The sequence below is a fragment of the Myiozetetes cayanensis genome, unplaced genomic scaffold (assembly GCF_022539395.1).
Source record: "Myiozetetes cayanensis isolate MyiCay16 unplaced genomic scaffold, myiCay2020 scf2-11, whole genome shotgun sequence".
NCBI classification, from domain to species: Eukaryota; Metazoa; Chordata; class Aves; order Passeriformes; family Tyrannidae; genus Myiozetetes; species Myiozetetes cayanensis.
In genome coordinates, this window is record NW_026087411.1 from 7,825,860 (window position 1) to 7,851,305 (window position 25,446).

At 41.9% G+C, this 25,446-nt stretch overlaps 2 protein-coding genes across 2 annotated transcripts in view; both read right to left on the minus strand.

Moving 5' to 3' along the window:
* MACROD2 (mono-ADP ribosylhydrolase 2) overlaps positions 1–25,446 on the minus strand; it is a 1,470,694-nt gene that overhangs the window by 420,562 nt on the left and 1,024,686 nt on the right. The window lies entirely within an intron of this gene.
* SNRPB2 (small nuclear ribonucleoprotein polypeptide B2) lies at positions 1,569–9,399 on the minus strand. The gene is made up of 7 exons (XM_050314986.1): positions 9,381–9,399; positions 9,086–9,162; positions 6,368–6,540; positions 4,552–4,692; positions 3,353–3,403; positions 2,443–2,531; positions 1,569–1,927 (listed from the first exon to the last, which is right to left on the minus strand). Exons 2-7 carry the CDS (start codon positions 9,147–9,149, stop codon positions 1,768–1,770), a joined length of 678 nt encoding a protein of 225 aa, XP_050170943.1. The 5' UTR covers positions 9,150–9,162; positions 9,381–9,399; the 3' UTR covers positions 1,569–1,767.

The window sequence follows — 25,446 nt, forward strand, 5'->3', positions numbered from 1 at the left end:
GCGTGTTCAACACGACACGCCGAGGTCACGTTAAGCGCACATGTGATGGTCGTGTGTTCTTAGTGTGACTTTGGCGTGTGCTTAGCATGTTTGACACGACACGCCAAGGTCTTGCTTAGAACACGTGATGTCACGTGACGGTAGCGTGTGCTTCGTGTGCCCTTGGCGTGTGCTTAGTGTCACATGCCAAGGTCACACTAAGAGTTCGCGACGGTCACGTGACAGTCCCGTGTTCTTAGGGTGACCTTGGTGTATTCTTAGCATGACCTTGGCATGTGCTTATCGTGTTCGACACGACACGTGACAGTCCTGTGAAGGTCACGTGTTCTTAGCATGACCTTAGTGTGTGCGTAGCGTGTTTGACTTGACATGCCAAGGTCACACTAAGAACACGCAACGGTTAGGTGACAGTCACATGTTATTAGCATGATCTTGGCGTGTTCTTAGCGTGTTCGACATGACATGCCAAGGTCACATGACGGTCGCGTGTCCTTAACGTGACCTTGGCGTGTGCTTAGTGTGTTCAACACAACACGTCAAGGTCACGCTAAGCACGCGTGTGACGGTCACATGTGCTTAGCATGTTCAACACGACACTTTTCTGGCAGACAGCTCCAGACCCTTGGAATATGGAAAGCAATGGCAGTCTCGTGTACACAGACTAGTGGGATGCAGTGGCAGGATAATTAATACCTATAGAACTATGACTGCAGAAGGGAACCCAAAAGGTTCATGATGGATTAACTGTCATTTTTGCTCCCTTACAGGCACATGGAAACAATTTTCACTTGCAAGTATTAGAACACTTGAGAAATCACATAAAATCACTAAGAAGAATGAAAAAAACCTGTATATGGAGACAGGACAGTAACTGAGATGATCGTGAAAGAGGTGTTATCTTGCAAGATATTCTGAGAACAGATGAAATTTCAATTTTTTAGGTCTGGTGCAGAAAAAAGTGGTTTATGTTGCCACATACAAAACACTACAACTTTATTGATTTTTTTTACCAAAATATTTAGAGCAGTTACAACTCACAATACTACATCTAATTACTTCGCTGCATCCAGTGTTAACTACACAAGACCTGTAAGGTTTTTAATAAATGAGAAAAAATAAAAGTAAAACAAACCTAACCAACCAGAGGCATTAGGAATAGGTATTTTTGAAAAGTCTGTCTAAAACCTAGAAACTTTTATGTGTCTTCTGGGGACTTGCTTCTACTGCCAGCCACCAAGACAAAACCAAGTTGAACAACAGTGGTGTCAAACTGCAATTTCCACCCATACCTGGGGAAAAACCCCACTAGTGGTAAGTCATTTTTCCTAAGTGACAAAATGATTCTTGCTGAAAAGCAGCGGTTGCCTTGATAACGAGGCTGAAGGTTGAGTGCTGTATTTTTTCTGAATATGCTGGCATTTAGCAGTCCTGATCGCACTTTGCGCTTTGGAAAGACAGCTATTTTTCAGCAGTCACTTCTGAGAAATGAATATCACCTTAAAGGTAGTTAAACTGAATAAAGCCCTGCAAGGTTAATCAATAATAAGACAGATCTGAGGAAAAAAACATGGCTTGAAAACAGCACATTTATTTTTTATTTTATAAAAATTAGTATTTCAACAGAAAAGGTTACTATCCCGTAGATCCACGGAAATCCTGCGTCTGTCCTGGTCATTGTGGCAATTCTGCACAAGTCTTATTTTTTTTTTTGCAGAGAACAGCAAACATGGCAGCTGATGAAAATAACTCCTTTACGGGAGCATCCAGCTATTTCTTTGCATAAGTGATCTTCATGGCATGAGATGGGGTTATCTTGAATCCCTGGAGAGCATCTCGAGCAGCTCCCGCTTGGTTCTCGTTTTCAAACTCCACGAACGCGATGTCGTGGCGCCCAGGCACTAAGCGGACTTCTTTGAACCCAGGAAACCTGTAAAATAAGGTGAGAGTCAAATCATGTTTCTTAGCTTGATAATACGTCTTTCTTCAGCAGCAGTAAGACCTTCTCAGAAGCATCTACTAGCACAATAGTTATCACTAATGAAAGATTTAAACTGAAGGGTTTTACATGTCCAGTCTTTAGAACTATGCCTCAATTAAGGATCATTAGGTGGAAGCAATTTAATCAGTCTTGTACTCATACAGGAGCAATCAAAGCTAGTTTTAAAACTGCCCCTGCAGTCCTAAAGTCTTCAAGATTACAATCACCAGCTTAAAGCCAGTGCAGACTGATAGTAGATAAATTACACAATCAAAACCAGCTATGAAAAAGATTGGATTTGCCTCCTGAACCAGGTCATCAGAACTGACATCTGCAAACTTGGCAATAAGACAAAGTACCTTCAGAAGAAACTCTTATTTCTAAAAAGTCAGTTTGCCAACTGAGAAAGCACACACAGGTAACAGAAGAATTCAAAGGACAAGCCATCTCTATTCAAAACTTACTGATTGAATAACATGGACAGCATCATCTCATTTGTTTCCTCAGGCAAGTTATTAAGGAAAAGGATATAGTTTGGTGGGTTATCAGGCACCTGCAACAACAGAAGATCAAAGCTCAGAAGATTACACACAGTTACCCATTCCACTGCATCTGTCTGCATGATTATTTGAACCAAGACACATGTCCTTAGCTTTGCTCATAGCATTTTATCTGGGCTTCACAAGACCCTCAGACAGAGCTCACTGGCTTTTGCAGTGATATATTAATTTGGAGAGGTTCTTATTTCCAGAAATTTTCATCCTTCCAGAAGAGCAGTGGGAAGTCAAGATGAATACTCTGTTCATCCACAGTACTACCAAAACGCTGAATATCTCTGGGCAACCAAAATCCACAAAACCCACATGGTTTTACTACAGTGCTCAATTCAAATTTACTAATTAGAAACCTCATCAGATTAAAAGCTTTAGTCTTTAACAGATTTGCCTACTGATATGAATTTGAAGCCACCCACCAGACACAAGGCTGAGTAGTCATTTGCTGACACTTCCTTCTCCTTATCTACTACTAGAACAAAATAAGTTAAAGGGAATTTATTAACAATGAAAAAATTATCAAGAATCCTTCAACTGATAGTAAACACAGTTCAAATTTAAGAATCCAGTATGATTTGATAATAGTGCTGCTTTCTGTATAATAAGAAATTGCAGACTCTAATTTCCTGTCAACCAGATAGAGTAAAAGGGGGATTTCTTTTGTTTGTCTGCTGTGATTTAGTTGTAAGACAAATGTCTCACAGGACAAAGAGAAAACTGTAGAATATACCCTCAAATTTACATGTGTAACAAACCTATTATTCATAGAGAATAATTTTAAACATTAGAGCTTTTAGTTACAAAAATAAAAAAGCATTACCTGATTCTGTGGTGCAGTCCCTGGGGCATTGGCTGAATTTGGTGTTGCTCCCTAGCAAATAAGAACAAAACAGCTTTAAAAAGGTGTTCTGTTAGAAATATATCAGCACACATCACCATGTTTCTGTACAAACCATGACACATGTTAAGTTTTTTTTAAGCTGCAATCCAAGGAACATTTGTTGCTTACGAGATACTTCCCAAAGGGAACACGGCATGTGAATTTTGCTGAGCTCCAAACCCAGGCAATCAAAAGAAATAAAAACATCAGTAGTATCTGGTCTGACTAATGGCTGAGTCAGCTATTTCTCCACATTATAAAATTCGGTTTAACCGTCAGAGAGGGAGGAAGCAGTTTTGAAAATGAAGGCCTAGGGACGAGTCTTGGTTTCAGCTAGGATAAAATTAATTTTCTTCTTAGTAGTTGGTACAGTTTTTATTTGAGTACAAGAGTAACTCTAATAACACACTGGTGTTTTGGTTGTTGATAAGCAGTGCTTGTTTTAAATCAAGGACTTTTCAGTTTCCCATGCTCTGCCAGTGAAGAGGTGCACAAGAAGCCAGGAGGGAGCACGGCCAGGACAGCTGACCCAAACTGGCCAAAGGGATATTCCACAGCACAGATCATGCCCAGTATATAAACTGGGAGGAGCTGCTCAGATGTCTTGATGTCTTCTGCTATACTTCAGCACAGAAATTACTAAATGTTGTTACTGTAGGCCAGGCCATCCCTTAGTGGAGATATATTCCAAGCCAACTCCTTTTCACCTCACTATGGATTAATTTTCCTGTTCCCATTTACCATTCTTCAGTGCATATAGGGCAATCAAGGCATTAAACCACTGAAGGGAAAAGCTGACTGAGCACTTGAAGCAGGCATTAAAGATAAGCACACCTTCCTTTTTTTCCTTTTCTGAAAAGAGGTTAGTTTCTACTTTGGTTTATTGTACCTTTGCCCTGCATCTTTATTTTCAGCTGGTAATAGCAAAGGAGGGGGAAAAAAAAGGAACAGCAAGGACTGTACAATCAGTCCACTCTCCTTCAACTTCTAGCAAGTGCTCAAGAGCCCTAGATATCAACAGAGCCCAATTTAGGAAGTGAAAAGTACCAAAAGACAACACTTAAGTCTGAGGAAAAAATATTTAAAACAGCTTTTATATTTGTTTTTTTTTAATTTTTTTAAACAGAGAAGCAGCTTACCTGGATAACCTTTTTATTGGGTGCATTTGCTGACTGCTCCAGAGTTTTGGCCTTCTTCTTTTCCTTCCTTTTTTCCTTATCAGCGAAAGTCCCGCGCATTTTAGAGATGATGTCGGAGTCTGTTTTTGCATACTGGATACGCTTTTCAAAAGAAAAAACAACAACTCAGTACATTTTGCAGTTAATAGCACAACATTTTGCACCACTTGTCTTAACTGTGTATTTATACATTTTTTGCAGGAACATCTTATGCTAAAAATACTCTTATAAATTGTAGGTATTCTTACAGAGATTTAATCCGCATAATCAGTTCTGAACACAATTAGAGAACGCTAAAAAAAAACACCCTAATATGGAAATTACTAATTTTAACTCACTGAAATCAGAACTCCATCTAACAGCATCTTTTTAACATCTGTCAAGGTAAGATGTACACAGAGATACAAGAACATTTGCAAAAACTGGCACTAGCTTCCCTCACAAAACCTGTGAGGGTTTTTAACTCAATTTCAAGGGGAGCTAAAATCTGACAGTGATTTCTCGTATCTCTGCAGAGAAGTGAGTTCAGCAAAACTCAGACATCTTAAATAGAAAGGCAAATACCCACCTTAATCCAAACAGGATAGCATAAATTGTGTCAGCAGCACAACAGTGCTGATTTTCTGCCAAAGGCCCCCCAGTACAGGGGGGTAAGCAGATGCAAGTAGGACTACACAGGGGTGCAACATTATAGGTTGCACACACTCCTACTGTTTTCCCTCTCAGAAACTACCTCAATAAAATATGCAGCAACTGAAGATTTATTTTAATGCCTTTGTTTAGTTCCCAGGCAAGAGTATGCAGGCTGCAGGCAAAGCTCAAAGAGGAAAGTACACCTGAGAGCTTATGAAGCCTTATTCTTTTTATTTCTTATTGAATTTAACTGAGCACAAAACTCCTTAAGGATAAATAATGGCAGGAAAGAGCTTGCACAACTCAGTGTTAAGGATTTCATTAGAGAATCTGAAGGTGTTAATGAAAACAGCTCAGCAGCACAACTGTCTCTGCCCTCTTCAGTGCTCAAAGCCATGAGGTGAAAGCCAGTAGTAATGTACCCATCCATCATGTATTGTTACACCTCACCAACAGCTGCAGAATTAAGAGATGCCTAATTATCCAAGCAGGCAACTCCTATCAGTTGTAGTGCCATTCTGCAGGTTACTGAGTACATGACTAAATCACGTTTATCAGCCAGTAGTGTGTTTGCTTCACTGAAGTTACACTGAAGTGCAGTTACTTGGTGTGGTGGTCTACAATCAAGCAGAACTAGCCATCAATCAAAAAAATTAAACCACTGGGTACATCTGGAAAGTACAACTGTGGAGATCTTCACCCTCCTCACTGTTACCTCAAAAAGGGAGCATTGTATTCTAGATATTCATTATTAATCTAACAGTAGTTAAGGTTACTCTACATGAAGTAACTGAAAGCACCTAACTTCAATAATATTATAGAAATAATTTAACTGATTCAACGGAAGACATGATGAATAAAATGGAACTATTTAAGGTAAAACTATAATCCAGCAGAGAAAAACAAAAAGCCACCACTTAGGAAGCCTAAATGCTCAGTTCAACCTCTGTGTGTGTTGTAACTGCAGTCTCTTCAGCATCCTTCTAGATACTCATCAGATACTCGAGATAACGTCCAGGTACTCCTCAGGATGTGACATAACTGAGGAACCCTTCAGTAACAAATTGCAAGTAAGGGTTCATTCCCAAGGTGCAAGTACCAGAACACCGTATCACACTATCATGAAGGTAACAAAATAACTTACCATTGGTTTCCCATAAAACGGAAAGCCTTGGAGCTGTCTCAAAGCATTGGTAGATGATCCAAGTTCCTTAAATATAACAAAAGCCTGTCCTCTCATCTTCATGGTCTTCAAAGCCACAATGTCGACCACATGACCAAACTGTGAGAATAAGGCATACAGGGACCTCTTCAGCTCTGGGGACCACAGGTGGGAACAAATTAGAACAGATTACACAGAAATTTCCACTTCTACAGTCTGCTGTCCTTCAGGCACAATGTTTTTTTACCAGCTTTAGCTCAGACAGTGATACTTTACATCAGTTTAGTCAAAACTGCTGCACGACTGTTCGCCCAGTTTTTGTAAGCTGGTGTGTAACACTTGGTTTCGCACCTCAAGTATTCAGGTAGTGAAGAAGCTGCAGCACCATCCACTCTACCACTCTAAGGGAATATTTGTTACACAAGGGTATGTAAATACATATTTTCATATATGTAGATATGCACAAACCCCCACACATCCAGGTATGATGTATGACAGCCATCACAGACCGATCAATAAATCAAGGCTGCAACAAGCAGCACTAAAGAGCTGTGACTGAAAACAAGAACACAGAAAAGCAGTAACTATAAGGGTAATTAAATCTGGAAATTCTGGTTGTAACTGTTTAATCAATTCTCTCAATTTTAATCAATTTTTTCATATTCTGGATCTGAGTGTGTTTTCCTATGATCCTACTGCACCTTATGGCTGCAATGGATTTACTTTCATTCTTTAAAATCACCTGATTACACGCCAAATGAAACCTCAATCTTATCCAAATCAACCTAAATAAATCCCCTGTATTGTGTACTCATTCTAACTCACAAATCTTACATTTTAAATATTTCAGCAAGGTAAAAGCACTGCCTCTTGCTTACTGCTGTTGAGACTACACAGTATCAGCTCACTGTCCCTTTCTCCTCCTGCTCTTGACCAACCACACTGATGTGGCTTTTTTTCATTACAAAAAAGCTTTTTATTGGAACACTTTCCTTAAAAATTACTTCAAAACCTGTATTAAAATAAGAAGACATTTGTAAGTTTTACAGATAATTATAAACCCCCTGTTTGCCCCAGGGGTTTAACAAGATCAAGTGCAAGGTGCTGCATCTGCGGTGAGGGCAACCCCCAACATCAATCCAGGCTGAGGGATGAACAGGGAGAGCAGCCTTGGCAAGGACTTGGGAGTGCTGATGGATGAGAGGCTGGATATGACCCAGCCACGTGCAATGGCAGCTCAGAAAGCCAGCCATGTCCTTGGCTGCACCCAAAGCAGCGTGGGCAGCACGGCAAGGGAGAGGATTCTGTCCCTCTGCCCCACTGAGGTGACACCCCACCTGCAGGGCTGCCTCCAGCTCTGGGATCCCCAGCACAGCAAGGACATGGATTTGTTGGAGCGAGTCCAGAGGAGGTCACCAAGCTGATCAGAAGGATGGAGCACCTCTGCTATGGGGAAAGGCTGAGAGAATTGGGATTGTTGAGCCTGGATAAGAGAAGGCTTTGGGGTGACCTGATTGTGGCCTTCCAGTACCTGAAGGGAGCCCATGTGAAAGATGGAGAGGGACTATTTACAAGGGCCTGGAGTGACAGGACAAGGGGAAATGGCTTCAAACTGAGAGAGGGCAGGGTTAGATTAGAGATTAGGAAAATATTCTTTTCTGTGAGGGTGGTGAGTCACTGGCACAGGTTGTCCAGAGAGGTCCCATCCCTGGAATTGCCAAGGCCAGGTTGGATGGAGCTCTGAGCAACCTGGTCTAGTGGAAGGTGTCCTTGCCCATGGCAGGGGGATTGGAACTAGATGAGCTTTAAGATCCTTTTCAGCCCAAACCATTCTATCGTTCTATTTAAGAATTATAAGCACAAAATTTCATTATGGGGACTTATCAGTTTATAGGGCACTTCACATACTGCAAAGCCCCAAGTTAAAATTTATTCACAGCAGAACCATCCTGACATGTCATTGAATCAGCAAAGCTGTTTTCATTTTTGGATGTCTCTCTGAAGCACCCTGAAGAAACATCTACGTAGTGCTGGTATGATCCACACACTGCTTTCACAAACCATCACTTATAAATTACCGTGATCACTTCAGATCACAAGTGGGTGGTTTGAGGCAGACACGGAACATGCAGCCAGGCAATCGCAAGAGAGTTCTTTTCAGCACACCGTGAGGAGCTAAAAATCCCTCAGCACACAGCCCCCCTCTCTCTGGTGTGGGGTGCAGAAACCCCAGGGCAGTGTCCGTAACACAGCGACACAAAGCTGACCAGCCCATACCACTTTCACACCCCGAAACCAGCGAAGAGCACGCTGAAGTTCCTACAGTTCGTCAAGAAGGGGCTGCTGACGGCCAAAACGTGCGCCAACACGCCTGTTATCATCCACTGAATATTCCCATTGCCCCTAAATTAGTTACTCAGTGAAAAGCAAACCTTGCAGCCAAAGAACTGCTGTGGAGAGTCAGCGAGAAGCTTCCGTAGAACGAGGGGCCTACAAAAAGACTTAAAACTGATATATTTGTTGCCTTTAGCCGCTGTTTCTTTACAGGCAGGCGTTTGCGAGAGCTCGGCTCGCGATCCCACCCTGCCCGGCCCTTCAGAGATTCCCCTTCAGAGATCCCCCCGGAGCCAAGCGCCGCGTGAGAGAGCACGGCCGGGCCCCACGGCACCACCTCGGCCTCCCAGCGGCAGCCGCCCGTACCTTCCTTCTTGATCTTGTCGTTGATGTTGTTGATGTAGATGGTGTGGTTCGGCCTGATGTCCATCCTGAGGACCCGCCTGCGGGCAGAGCACACGGGTCGGGGGGGCGAGGGGGGGGGAGGGCGACACGTTAGCGGCTGCGAGCCCCGCGCCGGCCGCACCACACAACCCTCGGCCGCGGGCCTAGTGGGCTGCTGGACTGCCTGCCTGCCTGCCTGTGCGCCCGCCTGGATCCCCGATCCCGGATCCCGGATCCCGAATCCCAGCCCCGCTCCCGCCCTCGCCTCTCCCCTCACCTCTCCCTCCGCCCGCCAAGATGGCGGCGGGCGCGGCGCAGGCGGCGCAGCCGCTCCCGCTGCAGTCGATGCGCCGAGCGCCGATGGCGCCGATGAGCAGCGGGATAAAAAGAGGGATAAAAGCGAGACGAGGATAAAAGGGATGAGGGGAAGAAGGGGATAAAAAGGAATAAAAGTTCGCTGCCGGCTCCGAGGAAATCGCGGCGAGGCTAGGAATTGGTCCAGAAATGGGTGTTGCTGCCCCGGGGTTTACTCCGTTCTGTGCTAACAGAGCTATAAGCAAAGAAAAATGTGGGGGTTTTGCTATTTTTTGTCTCCTTCACAACACCTGAAACAGCAGCTTGTGAAAACATAGAATCATCGGATGGTTTGGGTTGGACGGGGCCTTAAAGACCATCTCATTCCAAACCCCCTGCCATGGGCAGGGACACCTTCCACCAGACCGGATTGCTCCAAGCCCCATCCAACCTGGCCTTGGACGCTTCCAGGGATGGGGCATCCACAGCAACTCTGGCCTCACCACCCTCACCATAAAGAATGTTTTCCTAGTATCCAATCTAAATCTACCCTCCTTCATGATAAAACAACTCCCTCTTGTCCTGTCACCACGTGTCCTTGTATATACTCTCTCTCTTGTCTTTCTTGTAGCCCTTTCAGGTACTTAAAGGCTACAAATAGGTCACCCCCCAGAGCCTCCTCTCGTCCAGGCTGAATAATCCAAATTCTCCCAGCCTTTCCTCATGGGGTTTCATCCCTCTAATCATCTTTGTGTCCCTTCCTCTGAACCTGCCCCACGAGTCCACATCCCTCCTCTGCTGGCGACCCCAGAGCTGGATGCAGCACTGCAGGAGGGGAGAAAGCAGCGACTTCAGAATGTCTGTAGACACTCATTAGTTAACATCTGTTTCTGGCTTTGATATTGGAAAGGCAATGTATCAGAGCATGTAATTTCTCGGAGGTACTTCAAAAATCCCTGTGGTAGTGCTACCTCAGGATAAATAAACAGAGCAGAGATTGAGGTTGCAGCCCTTGAATTTTTGGAATAATTTTGCGGGCTGCATGCCTTCATTTCTATGAATAATTAGGCAGGCTTTTAGAGAAACAATTTTAAGTTGCAAAGGTTTAACCTGGTTACATATAAAAAAGAGGTTCTTGCAGTGGGGGATATAATCAGTAAGGTAGTTCTCTCCTAAACTATAAATTTTGTTTGGACAGGCCATCACTTTGTAAAGAGGCAGGAACATTAGGCAGAATTATTTCTTCAGTTATATTGTAGGGGAAAAAAAACTAACATTACTCCAGATTCTGGACTATTTAGGAAGCCTATAAGGAAAAACATGGGTTAAAGGGAATTGAATATAAAAGAAAAAGAAAAAAAAGCTGTTGATTGAGGTGTTATTCACTGGTAGAAGAAAACAGTGTTCTGAAGTTGTTTACAGCAGGGCATGGTGTGGGAAATGGTATGTTAGTTGATGCCTTATACAATGCATTATATGCCACAAATTCGGAACATGGCAGACAGCAGTTCTGGTCAAATTTTAGGGTCCTATTTATTTTTCTTTGGTTATTGTCTTAGAGGTAGTTGTTAAGATAAAGTGTACCTTTGAAATCCAAGCATGAACTGGACATTAAAATGCTTTTTCAGAAAGGCTGGCTGTGCGGTTTTATGCCTTGATCAGCAGTACAGTCCATGTACTGTAATTTAGTAACAATGTTCAAAACTACTTATTTATTATTGAGTCCATACAGATAAGGGAATTGGTCCAGCAGAATCAAAAATTTTGATGTTTTTAAATGATTTTTAAATAAAGACCTTCAACTGTCCATAGAGATGAGACTCTAAAGAAAAAAAATTGCAAAAAATCCCTCAACCTGTCACAAAGCAAGGAAGAATTCATGGCTTCTGTAATTCATCCAGCACAGGCTGCCACACTTGTGCTTGCTTAGAGTCACTTTAAGCACAACTGATTTACTCTTGCAGAATTTGAATGCAATAAAGCAGAAAAACTCTGTCTTTCCTGCTCCTCAGGTGGGATTTCACAGTCTGCCTGCCACTTCAATTGAAGTGACATTCATTCCTCAGGTTGGCTTCCTCCTCCCTTCCCCAAGGTTTATCAGGATTACTTCTGTTTCCTCAATCCCCAAACAGAGGTATAGTGCTCTCACGTTTACTAAAACAGTCATTTATTTAAAAGTCCCTGAATGCTTTGAAGTATTGTAAAAATCATTTCAAGTTTCTTAGCAAAAGTGCCTGTAGCATCTTAGTAAGCAATGATTCATCTCCGATATAACAGGCTGGGAACATGCTTCCAGCTTGGACAGGTACCTGCTTCATCAGAGGTTGTCAAACAGCACTGGAGAAACAAAACAAAGGGCACAGGGTTCTTGAAAACATCTTTGTAGCCACTTCTCTTCCCCCTTCCTGCCCTCTACTTAAGGTCAAGGAAACTCAGCGTTTCATTATTATTGTTGCTGTTTGTTATGAAACCTGTAATAAAAATCATGTGGGGGTGGGATTTTTTTCCCCCCTTTCATCTTCTTTTTCTAAATTCAATGAAATTCTCTGAGGTAAAAAGAACAGTAACAAATTGCTGTGCATGGTGGAAGATCCACAGCATCCTCACGGCTGTGATTTGGGCCACAGAAAGTGATGCTTCACATTACTTATGGTTGTTATTTCCTGTATGAAGACCGTGGAACAAGAAAGTTTCCTTAGTTTATCAGTACAGGAATATTTTCATCTTCCCTATGTGTGTGTGATCACAACCATAAGCTAGAAAGAAATATAAGTGGGAATGTTTTGTGATATGGATTTGTCTGTAGTATATTTGTTCTGCCCTTTGACTGCCCACTTCTTCTGTGTTGAGGAATAAGGTAATACACAATCACTAGATACTGGAGCACGGAAAAAGACAATGAGGGAAATGACAGGAAATAAGGAAATTCCATAGAAAGTACGGGCAGTGGTGCTTTGAGCACCTGCAAAGTCAATATACATGAAGCCTCACATTTAAGACAGAAAAGGTTCTTTGAAGGGTGAACAACTTCGGGATCTATATTCGTTTGGAAGCTGTGAAAGGGAAGGAATTGCTCCCTATAAATCAGGGGTTGCTGAGCAGTTGGACCGGCTGCCTTTGCCCAAAGGACCGAGGAGTCTGCAGTGATTTACAGATCATTGTTTGCAGGCTCAGGATATGTGATCTCTGTAAACTAACAAAGCAGGGAGAACGGACAACGTGATGGCAGAACAAATTTAGTATTGACAAGTGCTTGGCAAAGCGTTTGGAAAAGCATCGCCTGAACCACCTGAATTAACTGTAACCACTCAGTAAAAGGACCTGGCTGACCCTCTTTGGGGGACAATAAAACACCCAGTAGTAGGGAGAGAGGCAAACAAAAACATTGTATGGAAGGGGAAAAATGGACTGCACTTCCTTTAATAAGGCTGTTTCACAATCACTAAAAAGATGCTTGAGTGTATTACTGCTTGATATAAAATGAAAGAACCTCCACACATTCGTGTGATATTTATAATTGGCAGTTTATGCTTTTAATTATTTAATACACTGCCTGACAGACAGTAATTTAGTCAAGGGAGCTGCACCAACCAGGGGAAGAGTACACCATCACAACCAATTATTTATTACTGCTGTTTCAGAGGAAAATCATTCTATCATGGTTAATCCAACTATTTGCTTGTTCTCTTCACGAAGTCAGCCTTACCAAGGAAAACAATAGCACCAAATTTTATTTCTTTGGACACACTTCTATTTTATGGCAGCAGAAGACAGTTGCAATGTTTAAAAGAAATAAGTTATCATTGTTAAGTGAACCAGAATTAAATTTTAGATACTTACATTCATACTTAATTAGTTATATCCAGCATAAACTGGGAAATTAGTATATTTCAATTTTTGTGTTTTATGAGCATGCTCAGAAAAAAATAACATACAATTCTAGACTGGTCTTTCCTTTATGGGGAGCCTGTTCCCTCTCAGACCAATTTTTTTTGATACTGGCAATTTCAAGGCCTTGCATCTTTCGCATTACACTGGTGCCTCAGTACCCTGGGGTGAAAGGTCATCTGAAACTGCAAGTTTCAAATATTGAGCTCCTCACGTTTGCTATATTTATCATCATGGTGATTCCCAATTAGTCTGTGTGTGCTAATATACTGGAAGAGATGAAATGTGAGTAGCGCTTTTAATTTCATACAGATGGTTCCAATTTAGTTCAAGGTGCTGGGGTTGTCCTTTTATTAGCATTAATTGGTGACAGTGCCATCTGTCCACACTGCAACTCTGGGAAGAATAGCAGACCTCTGGTTTGATTTATTGTTGTGCAAGAACACTTGCATTCCTTCCCTTTTCTTTCATTCTGGGTTAATTTTTTTTTTTTTTTATTTAACTGGAATCAGCAGCATATTACCGCAGTGTAAGTGGTGTGACTTACACTGAACATTTGAATTCAATACTTTTGAATCCTCACACATGTGTGACACTGCAGTATAATAAAAGCAAGTCTTACCTGCTTAGCTGTATGAAATTGCCTGGTTGTTTCCATCCTTTTTTTCTAAAAAAGCCTCACAAAGACCAGTCCCCCATTGTGAACGTCCTCACCCACATCCATACAAAACAGTTTCAGCTGTGGCTCCTGCAGGGTTTCCTTGGTTCCTGCACTTTTAGTGACCACCAGACAGGTCAGGAGCAGCAAGGCAGGTCTGAGATCAAGCACACAGCCCTAGCTCTGTGAGTTACCTGGCCAGGCACCGTTGCAGTGCAGCTCAGGTAAGGACCAGAGCTCATAACCTGAGCCCAAGCACAGCTCCCAAGCAGAGAGAAGCCCTGACAGAGCTTCTCACAGCCCTTGTCACAGCAGCCTGAGTCAGTGTTACCACTACCCCAAGTCTTCAGGAGTGGAGGGAATAGAATATATCCCGGATGGAAGAGCAGACCTTCCCTTAAAAACATAGATTGATAGGGAAACAGAGACAGATTTGCCCATCAGGAGGATGTCAACTGGTGACAACAATGCTACCTGAGGAGGGAAGTCTGTCCAACTGAGGATTCCCACAGTGTTTACTGGCAGCTCACCATCAAGCACCAAGTGTGGGGCTTTAAGAACAATAAGAAACTATAAAGAATCTCTAAGATTTCCAAATCCCTCTTTCTCAAGCCAGCTCAGCCTTGAAATTGCTAAGACCCATTCCAGCAGCAAGCTATGAAGCCATAAATAAGTTTGGTTTATTACTGGTCTTATGGTTAATAATTACTGCAGTTTGGGCAAACAGCAGTAGTAGGCCCCACTAACAAGTTCTGCCCGGGCTTGTGCTGAGTTTCTGCCAGTTCCCCATACGGATACTAATAAAGCTCATGAGATATTACGATTGTCTCATTCCTTCAAACATTTATTGATTTAAATCATTTAGTTCTCAGTTGCAGCAGACACTGGGGAGCTGATGGTAAATCATACCAACTCTGGTACTTGAGTTGGCTGTAAATTTACCACATCTGGTAGAATTGAGCTGGCTATAAATTCTTTTAGTGATCCTAAAGCTTGGCTGGCTGTGGAAAAGACTGCAGGTGTTGTGCTGCCTTATGTCTGAAGCCGTGCTGGGAGTCAGAGAGCCTTTCTGTGCTTATTTCTCATTTAGACTCAGTGTGGCAGAGCCCCTTCCAAGCGTTAGGGTTCTCCTGTGCCATTCACTTTAAAAAAGCCCTACACCAACAAATGATGCTGGTCAAGATCAGCATCAAACACAGCTTCAATCTCCTCTCCATCAGAATTCCATGCAGAGCAGCTCTGCGAGCATTGGTTCCATTCTGACTAAGATTTACACCACGGTGCCTTCAGGAATGTAAAAGTAAATCTCAGCTCTGTGAAATGTAACCTTACCTCCAAATGCATAAATTTCCCACCTCCACTGAATGAAATGAGAACAGGTGCTTGGATAGATGATCATATGAAGCTGCTGGATTCAAATGAGGTGTGCAGGTGGATTGAGACAGTCCTTTCCACTGTGCTTCTGGTTACAAGGTAAGTCTATACAATATTAAGCAGTCAACATCCTAAATCAAATAAAAATTTCCCGGTTTCAGCCTGAAAGGCAATTATTTCACATGCAGCTGGTCATAATTTTTCTAGAGAAAACTTTTCTCTTGAAAGGTGACTAAAACCCTTTTGTTTACAAGTATTCTTATAAATTATATTGAATTTTTTGAAAAGGCTTTTGTTCTTCATAAAATGGTTAAAACACCTGAATATTTTTCTAGCACTGAAAAATTTTATTTAAAAAAAGGTATTTTTCTTTTCTGGCAAGACAGAGGAACTGTGAAGTCTCTCCCCCCATCATACTTCTTCTCCCTCATGAATTCTGTGTGAAGTGATAGTTTATCCTGGAGAATCCCATTGAACCGATGCAACTTCATTACTTTGAGGTTAGTTGTTTTTCAGCTAAATGTGAAAATCTGATCTCACGGTTGCAACATGAAAGTGAGTCTACACCGCTGCCAAAGGTGTGATTTCCTGCACAGGGAGACGTTCCTGCTCTAATAGTGAATTAGCTGCCTCTTGAAGCAGTAACATTGAGGTGACAAAAGCACAGAAGGACGACCTCTGTGAAGCCACTGGTGATCTCAGGTGTTTGATGGCAGCTTTTCACTGCTTGTCCCTCCCCTGCTTGATTGAGGCAGGCATTGAAACCATTTGAGAACACATGGAGAAGTGCAACCATAAAGCGGATGAGAAAAGTGATCTCCTTACCTCTCCTCCATTCGAGAACATAGGGCAGGACCAGCAGGGCAGAGCCAGCTTAAATGAATTTCTCAGTGAAGATGCACCTATTGGGTAGCATTGCCTGAAAATACAGTGCAGCCTTCTAGATTCTCCTTTCCCAAACCTGCAGCATTAGAAACATAACAATCTCTTGCTGTTTGCTGATTGCAAAATATTTTGGGGGGGTTGAGGGTTTTTTGGTCTAGGTTTTAACTAGTCCATTGATCACTGTGCATATTTGGTCCTCCCTAAAACTGTGTTAGGAATAAAGCGGTGTTAACCATTCACAAGTAATGATGAATTGAAATTTGGGGGGATGAGAATGAATTTTCTGTGAAAGAGAAGAAACTTCTATAGCCTGTCTTGTGCAATATTATGTGCAATATTATACTATCAAATAAAGGCTGATTCCATTCTCCTATATTGGATTTGGGTGTTCCCAGTAAAGACACTCTTTGCCTTGTTTTCCGTCTAAGCACCCACAGCCAGCCCTGCGAGGGACAACCCATGGCTCCTCAGCTCTGGCAAATCAGCCTCTTATCTCCTAAAAACAGGAACTGTGATTGGGAACTGGCATCCAAAACACGTCTGAGGGGGAGTCAACTAAGGGGGTTGTATTTATTGATCACTATCACACTGCATCCATGCCTGCTCTTTAGAGCTAAGCCGCAAACAAGACTTGGGATTGTTGTTGCCCCTTTGGACTTTAGCAAACATCGAATTCTCAACTTCAGGTGATAATCAAAGGGAGAAATCCATATCCTGAGGTGAGAGTAACATTTTCTTTAGGCCAAGTGGGTCTATCAATGAGGAGAGGGTGAATAACATATCTCAGGGCTTGGTGTTCATGTCTCTGGACCCTGAGTGACTTTCCCCAGTGGCTGTGATGGTGTCACCTCTCATCCCTGCACACTGAGACCACAGCCACAGATTGTGCCACAGCTCCTATCTCAGGGGTTGTATTTCCCTCCTTCAGTGAGCCCTTTGAAAATGTTAAGTTTTTTGTGGAACATCTGCTTATACAGAGGGAATGTCCATGTGCTGACTTTGTTCAGCAGCCGCAGCCTTTGAGCACTTTGGCTGGGGATCCTGTCACCTGAAGAAATACTGTTCAGCAGCCAGATTATATACCATGAACCATTCCTTCAGGGAATTTATCTTAAACTCATTTTAGGCTAACACAGCCAGAGCCATATATTACAGCAAGGGGCAGCCAACCCTTTAGATCTGCTAAGTGTGATTGAAACACATTACTCACTTTCTCACTACCTGGACAGTTTTATCCAAGAAAACAATTGTTGGGGGGAGAAAACTCAGCCATAGAGCAATGTTAATGATCCAAAAGGTCTCTTTGCCCTGACTTCAAACCACAGTCAGCTGCCAGAGAGAAAATCTAAGAAAATTAACATTTCCACTGTATGCTCAAATCTTTTTGAAGTAAAAAAATTTTTTCTTAGGATATTAAAGTATTAATAATATTGGCAACACCAGTACAAACCTGGGTATTGACTTTTTTGTTGATACAGTGTTTTTTCCTTGATGATAAGACCATGCAATATATCTTCTCATGATGTGAAACAGGCAGCATTTTGGGATGAGCAAGCCCATGGGGAAGGCAGATACAGTGCCCAAGAGTCCACTCATTTGTTAAACACCTCATTTTTAACTAAAGACTCACCAGGGCTAGAGAGGGAGGTTGTGAGGAGTGAGAGTCAAAGATGTTCCTCAGAGGATGCAGATACCCTGCATAATCTAATACAACTAGCCTAATGGAATTTAAAGAGAGAAGAAGCTTCCTGGTATCAGAATAGTGGTGGGAGTTCTTGGTAACCAAGAACAGGGAATAATAGTATTTTCCTTTCTTTTTCCAAATATTTAAACAATGTCCCAATCTTAATTCAGCAGAAGTATTTTTGGTTATTCGGTTGAGGTTTTTTATAACCAGTCCAGGTTTCCTCTAGACTGATAAAGATGCTTCTTATTGGGTACTGTGCAGATGAGAAAAACTTCTGATTAACAGCAATTTTCCCTTTTTCCCTTTCCTGTCCTTCCTTTGCCTTCCCTTCCCTTCTGTTCCCTTCCCATTTAGAGCCTCCCAAATAGCAGATAATTATGGGGAGAATAGGTAAAGAAGCGCAAATATTTTTAAAACACTTGTGAGTGTTGCTCTTTCTGCATTTCTCCCCCTTGCCTGCTTGAAAATCAGGGAAGACATGCTCTTGAAGGCAGTAATTCTCTCTCCTTGTGCATTCACAGCAGTATAAGATAGGAAAAACATCTCCTTTTCCTGCTTTTCTGCCATTAGAAGCTTCTTAGTTACTAAACTACAGCAGTTCTGCCTTTTAGTTTAGTGCTAAGAAGTTTCAAGAGTCATATCTTTTAAGTAGTAGATAGTATAACATCCTCATGAGGTGGCTTTTTGTCTTTTAGTCTATATACTAATGAAAAAATCTCTCATCTTAAAAATGGAAGCACTGTTTATATTGCTTTTTAAAACAATAATAATAATTAAAAAAAGGCCCAGTATTAGATTTGTCACATTACCACACATTGATTCCGTAAACTGGAAAAAACCAGCCCAAACATCAAACTTCCCAGCTGATAAAACCAGACTGATAAATCAGGCTCGTTCTATGCAATATGAACAGAAATGGGATTGTTACACTTTGGGGTGAAATAATATGGTATGACTCCAGAAACAAAATATAAAAAACAGAAGTGATTTTCAGATTAGAAAAATCACATTAATAATACTTTCCCCATGCAGGGGGGGAAAAATGGTTTTGTGTTTGATATTGCAGGAGCAGATACCACTGATCCACTCATTCATTGCAGCAAGGGCTCTCCGGAAAGGTCTGCCAGTGAGATGAATACGGATTGTTAGCATTCAGGAAAGTGCCTCCGTGCTTTGTTGCCAGGAAACAGTAATGAAAGTGTAGGGTTGCCAGCTTGGTGATAGGGATACAGGGCAGAGGCATTAATCCCGTGCTTTGCAGACACGAGATCTCTATCATTTGCACACGTGAATGCCGGCACAGCCTGCCGGAAATCTCTGAAGGTTCTTTGGCTTAATGATCTTGTAGAAATGTGGAACGTTATGAAAGCTTAATCCAACAACAGCATCGTGTTAGAGGCCTGAAAACCCTCCTCTACTATGTAGAATACAGTTTTCTGGGGTGTTATATTCATGCATAAAGTATTTGTGCTGTTTGCTTTTTGCAAAGCACTCTGCGAGGATCAGGGGCCATTGAGTGTTGTTATTAGTTATTAATCTGAAGGATGCTCATATTTTCACTCCAAGAGGCAAAGAAATCAGGATGAAGCTTTCCTGCTTGCCTGTGAGCTTGCCTCGAGCAGAATTAAGACAAGAGCTCTTGTATGACCCAAGGATGGGGATGCAGTGGTCAGGATCTTACCTGAATTTGAGGACTTTTATTTTTGTTTCTTGCATGTAGTATCTTCTAGTGTTTGCTCAGTGGGAAAGACATAAGGTTGATATTTATGCATTTATAAAATGGTAGAATTTTTAAGTGGTTTGTTCCACTTTATGTTGTTCTTTCAAGGGATTAGCATTAGTTCCTAGTAGGGGCAATGAAACCTTGAAAGTCTTATGATTCTGCTGCTTTGGTTTTTACCACTATTTCAGAATAATTTGTTCAAATTTTTGTGTTAGGAATATAGTGAACTATAGCAAAGACTTCAGAGACATTCAGATTTTTTTACTTCTTGTAAGTCAGGGGGTTGAGTACAATGAAAGTCCGAGCCTGCTTTTAGTCCTTCTGTTCTTTAATCTTCCAGAAAAGCAATCTTTGTGTATATGCCTCTTCTAAAATGACCCTAAATGTGCTTTCTAAATGCTCAGTGGAAAGTATAGCTCAGCTGAAACAACACTGGGCATAAGAACACAGGCATCAGCAGCAGCTGCACGTCTCCTTGCCGTTACCAGTGCCTGTCACCCTGGAAAACTCTCTCTGTTTCTGATACCCGGGCTGCCATTTATGTCTCTTCAATTGCATTCATCCTGAAAGCAGCAAACCTGTATCTTGTTCTTAATTATTCAGATAGCACTTCTTGAGAAATGTTTAAATTTGTAATAATGCTCGTACTTCTTCCCGCAACAGAGAGTGCTGCAGAGCTCCCCTTGAGCTGCTCTGGGCTTGCATGCAGAAGAGGCTGTTTTGGAAATTAGATACCGTGAGATGACATTTCCTTTTAGCAATCTTGGGGAGCTCTTCCAGTGCTGATGGCAATCATCTCCAAAACAAAAAAAAAGAGCATTAACCTCTGGTAAATGTCTCTTGAGAGAAGCAAAAACAATCTTGTGGAAGGTATTACCCGGCTTCTGAAGGAAAAGCCAGGGTAAATAGGCTGGTTGTTTGACCTTTCCAGATGATGGGACTTGAAAATGGGGAGATTAAAGAGGCAGAGCTGGTTCCTCAGAAGGAAGCTTCTGCAAGAGGACAAAACAGAACAAAACAGAGATGTGATGGATACAGCTGCCTTTCTCTAAGGCAAGTGCCAGCTGCCCTGCCTTTGTGCAGATGCCTTTCCTCAGTGGATGAATGCTGACTTTACAGTGGCTTGCTGGTGGGTGGGCACCTGGAAAATGTCTGTGATGGAGTGACCAAGCAAGATACCCTTAGTCAAAGGAATGTCTTTTGGGACTCTGTTAGATGACAGATAGTTTAGGGCTACATTCCAAACATAATGGCTGAAAACTGTGATCCATACTTAGCCTGCAAGGCCCTTCACTGCCCAGAGCTGCTGCTTCTTCGCCATCAGTGTGTAGAAACACACTGATTAATGCTGCTTTTCCGTGTGGGATTAGCAACGTGTCTTTGGACTAAACACTGTTATGAGGTGTTTCATTTCAGCCTTTGAATGGTAAATGCACCTTAAAATTGCACTGACTTAAATTCCAGGGCTTTATTGATTTACTAGACTCAATTTCATACACGAGCAGGTTGGTTTTTGTCTGGGGGCAGAGCTCGTTTCTCTGTGACACGCCAGGTTGGGCAGGTATACGGGATAAACCACGGGCATGACATTGTGTTGTAAGTCTCTTGCTTCTTTTGAAGCAGAAGAAGGGTTGGATGGGGGATGTTGGGGGCTGTACCTTGGCTTTCTAACACGACATACACTGAGCTCTGTGCCCTTCCCATCAAGTCCATGTGATCCAGGTGAGGGGCTGTGAGTGCATGGTTCATAAAACCTCTGTTCTCATAGACTTCTTGTGTGACCCTGTGCATCTCCTTTCCCTCCTTTCTTCCCATGTTCTTTTACCTATCTTCCCTCTTCAGGCTGCAGATTCCTGGCACAGAAGGAGCTGTGCTGCAGCGTGGCTGTCAGCATGGGCTTTCTGGCTTGACTGAGTGGATACTCCAGACATTTCATGCAGCAATATAAATTGTTATTGCCAATAATAATATTACCGTATTTATCCCAAGGCAAGGAGGGGAAACATAAATTCTTCCTGGGAATGCTCATCATCTGAAAGTATGCTTGCAACGGTATCCCATGTAAATTTTGTAAATGTGCCATGATCATTAGAGCAGCAATGATGCTTCTCACAGCCAACATAAATGCTGCTGGGTTTTTTATGCAGTCAGCTATGAGTGCAAGACTGTATTAGTTTTTTATGTGTTTACACACATGACTTTTTGCCAATAAGCAAAAAGTGATATTGAAATAATCATAATAGTTGTTTTACTTCATATAAAATATAGGAAACTGTATCAGTTGAAATATTGGGCACAGCTACATTTATATCTTAATGTTCCTTCTATTTTGAACTCTAGCAAAGAGCTGCAACTTTTTAATGTAATCATCATAGAAGAGATTACGAATAGCTTTTGGGCTTTTTTTTTGCTATTTTTTTGCTGGATCAGTGATTCAGCAGTTGAAAGGCAGCTGGACCTTATCCAACAAAATCATTTTGGCTCTGTTTTGAAACCAGATGATTTTCCCTGTCGCTTCAGGCAGGAGGATGTGCAGGATTGCAGAGTGCTGCCTTTGACCAGCAATGTTCGACCTGTTAGTGAGACATCACAGAAAAATAGATATTTGAAATTAAAAGTTATTTCAGGTCTTCTTCACTCTTATTTCTTTTTCAGCCTAGTATGATTTAATCTCCAAACCAGGGTATTATTTTTAAAGAGGAATGGTGGCCACTAGAGGGAGAATAGGATATGCATTAGTTTAGGACATGCATTCTTTTATTCACATTAAATACATCTTCTATATGCAGTTACTGACACATAAAACCTGTTTTTCTTGTTCTGGTTTGTGTGATCCTAATCTAATTTTATCTCACTGAAGAAACACAATGAGGTGAGAATGACAAGCTGTAGTTTTATTAAAATGCTTCGCTTGGCTTGATTTGAGTGTGAATTGCAGCAAGCATTGCCTAATGTCTTTTGCAGATGTTATTAAAAAAGAAATCATAGATTCATAGAATTGTTAAAGTTGGAAAAGATCTTTAGGATCATTGAGTCCAACTGTGTACCCAGCACTGCCAAGGCCACCACTAAACCCTGTCCTATGTTGCAAGTCGAAAGATTACTTAATAATAAATAAATAATGTCATCTTAGTAAGGCTTATTTCTGAAAGGAACTAGGACCAGGTAACACTGGTAACTTGGAATAAAAAAAGCTTTCTGATGCTGTTTAGTTCTTGCTAAAATCTCCCCAATTTTATTTATTTTTTTTTTTTAAATAGACATCACTTCCTAAGTCTAGGGAGGTTTTTTTGATGGCCTGTTCAATTACCTTGCCTGAACATCTCTTTTCTGCTCCTGAACAGTATATTTTGCATCACTGAATGAAGAGTCATCTGTGACCTAAAGCCATCTTCCACTAGCTATGTGTGGGAAGGTGTTTCATGGGCTTGGTACCGTGGCATGCTGGAAAGGGATGCCCTTTTCCAGGAGGCTGCTCTGCAGCTGGAACAATGCTGACAATGATTTTTGGAGAGTATACGAACTCTACCCATCCAGCTGCCTTTTAAAATAGGCCAAGTCCTGTGGTTCTTACTTCTTATTCAGGCAAAGCCAGCCTTTGAAGCCAATGATGAAGCTTATTTTATCTTTTAGACAATGAAAGTGGAGTCGGTTCAGTAAACCTCCAGGCAATAGGCAGGAACTGCAGGGATGGATGTTCCCCCGATGGGCTGAAATCCTCCCTTCTCCACCCAGTGCAGAAACAGAACCTGTATTCATCAGTCAGTGATTCTCTTTGCCCCAGTGCTTCCCATGGGCTCCTTTTTCCATCAGGAGCCTGCCTGCCCTCCCCAGCCCCAGCAGCCAATCTCTTACTACACCCTTGCTTCTGTTTGCTGTTTCTTTTCTTAAGGTATCTTTTGCCCCTTGAAATTCCCAGCAGGACTCACTCATTGGCTCGCTGGGTGGTAGACTTGGCTTACTGGCCTGAATAGAAAGATAGTTATGTTTATTTTCATGAGCTAGTGTCAGGAAAAATGGCTTTCCAGACTGCCTAAATCTTTCATTCCAGTCAAGAGGAATCTGTAGATCCTTTGAAGATGTGCGTGCTGCCTTTCAAGTACCTCCTAAAATAGTTTTCCTATGGCTATTACCATATTCAGCAGCTCAGTCCTCCACCATCTCTTTCTCTAGGGATTACACATAAAGCCCTATCTTATTAAGACAGTTGACCTGTACCTCAGTCTGTTTTTCTGCTGATCCTAATCTTAGCATTAAATACAACAAGATTTCATGTAGAAGCAGTGTATTAAGACAAAAAACTGCTCTATGCTAACTCAGAGTAATCTCTTTATTTCTCTCCAAATTTGCTTTATCCAAATCCTCTAAGTGTTTTCTCAGGGAACTTTATTCCAAGAGTATATTTGTCTGCTTTTCCCTGTAGATATTGATCAAATTGCACTGAAGTCTGTACAAGATTTCTCAATGATTTTCAGTGTTTTCCCTTTGGCTTTGCATTAATCTGTATTTTCCCAGGTTGCTCTTATTTTATTCTGGGCTTGGCTATATCACTAGCCTTCATTTCCATTGGAAAAAAATGGGAAAAAAATGAGGGAAAAAGTATAAGGGAACAAACTAGGTGTAATAATGCATGCAGCGATACTTTTCATGCCCACAATCTGCCAGCGTTCAGCTTCAGTCATTCCTTATCAGGTACCCTAATCCCAAAGTGTAAATAACTCACTAATTCCCTCCCTGAACTTCTCTAGGCAAAGGGAAAGGGACGAGAAGGAAAAGAAGTAACACTGGAAACACAGAAAGAAAAGTAAATTATTATTAGTTTCCCATATGCCATCAACCAAACTTTCTCTGGCCTCCAGAAAAGCTTCTCCTGCGTTTTAATTTCCTTCATGTCACTCTGCAGCCTGATGTCCTCCAAGGTGGATACTTGAAAGACGCTTTTCTGCCTTAAATGTAGATACCCTGATAGCAACCATGGCTGAGCTCCTGGGTGTAGCGTGCCAGACAGATGCCCTTCACAGCCTTTATCTCTTGCTTGTGGGGATGTTGGCATCAGCACTGTCCATTTTGCTTCTACAGATGCAGAGTGGAGAAGTGGTTCCCAGTGCTAAATTCCATGGTCCTCCAGCACTGCAGCTTGTTGAGGGATGTGAGGTGGCAACGTGCAGCTCACTGGAAAGTCTGGAAGAGAATTCTCTGGAAGAGACTTTGTGGCCTTAAAACTCCTGGGTGTTTAATGCCAATAAAGGTGATAAGAGGGGTGGGTGGTGGATGAGGAGTGAGAAGGAATGCACTGCCTGTGTTTTAACAAGCCAGGAGTAAATGGCAGTGCTGTATACAAGGCATTTCCCTGGCCTCCTGAATAAAACTACACCGGCATACCCAAGAGGTTGGCCCTGACATAGCCTCAAAATATACAGCTATTCTTGATCCCAAGCAGTGACATGTTGATGAGTTGTGTAAATCCCAGGGTGCTGCCAAAGGAATATCTCCAAACACGGCACTGCAGTAATTCATTAAAAATTATTAGATCTTTCTGTGGCTTGCTTGCTTATCAGACCCTGTCATGTTACCTTTTGGACATAACAGATTGTCTCAGTGTTAATTGAATGATACACCAGAAAACAGAGCAAACCAGAGAGCTCGGAGACTGCCACTGTCCATGAATTGTAAATAATAAGAACTTGATGAGAAAAATTATCATAACATCTCCCTATTGTATTTAATAACAAAACAACAAATTGCTACGTTCTTGGATGGTTGGGAAAAATAATGAGTTGAACAATAGACAATCTCATTTCTCTTTCCAACTGTGCAGAAATTAAATGTCAACT

Coding starts and splice junctions, on each gene's coding strand:
- SNRPB2 (XM_050314986.1), bottom strand. CDS start 9,149: ATGGACATCAGGCCGAACCACACCATCTACATCAACAACATCAACGAC. Junction 4,693..6,367: donor CGTTTTATGGGAAACCAATG/GTAAGTTATTTT, acceptor TCTTTTGAAAAG/CGTATCCAGTATGCAAAAAC. Junction 1,928..2,442: donor CTGTCCATGTTATTCAATCA/GTAAGTTTTGAA, acceptor CTTATTTTACAG/GTTTCCTGGGTTCAAAGAAG.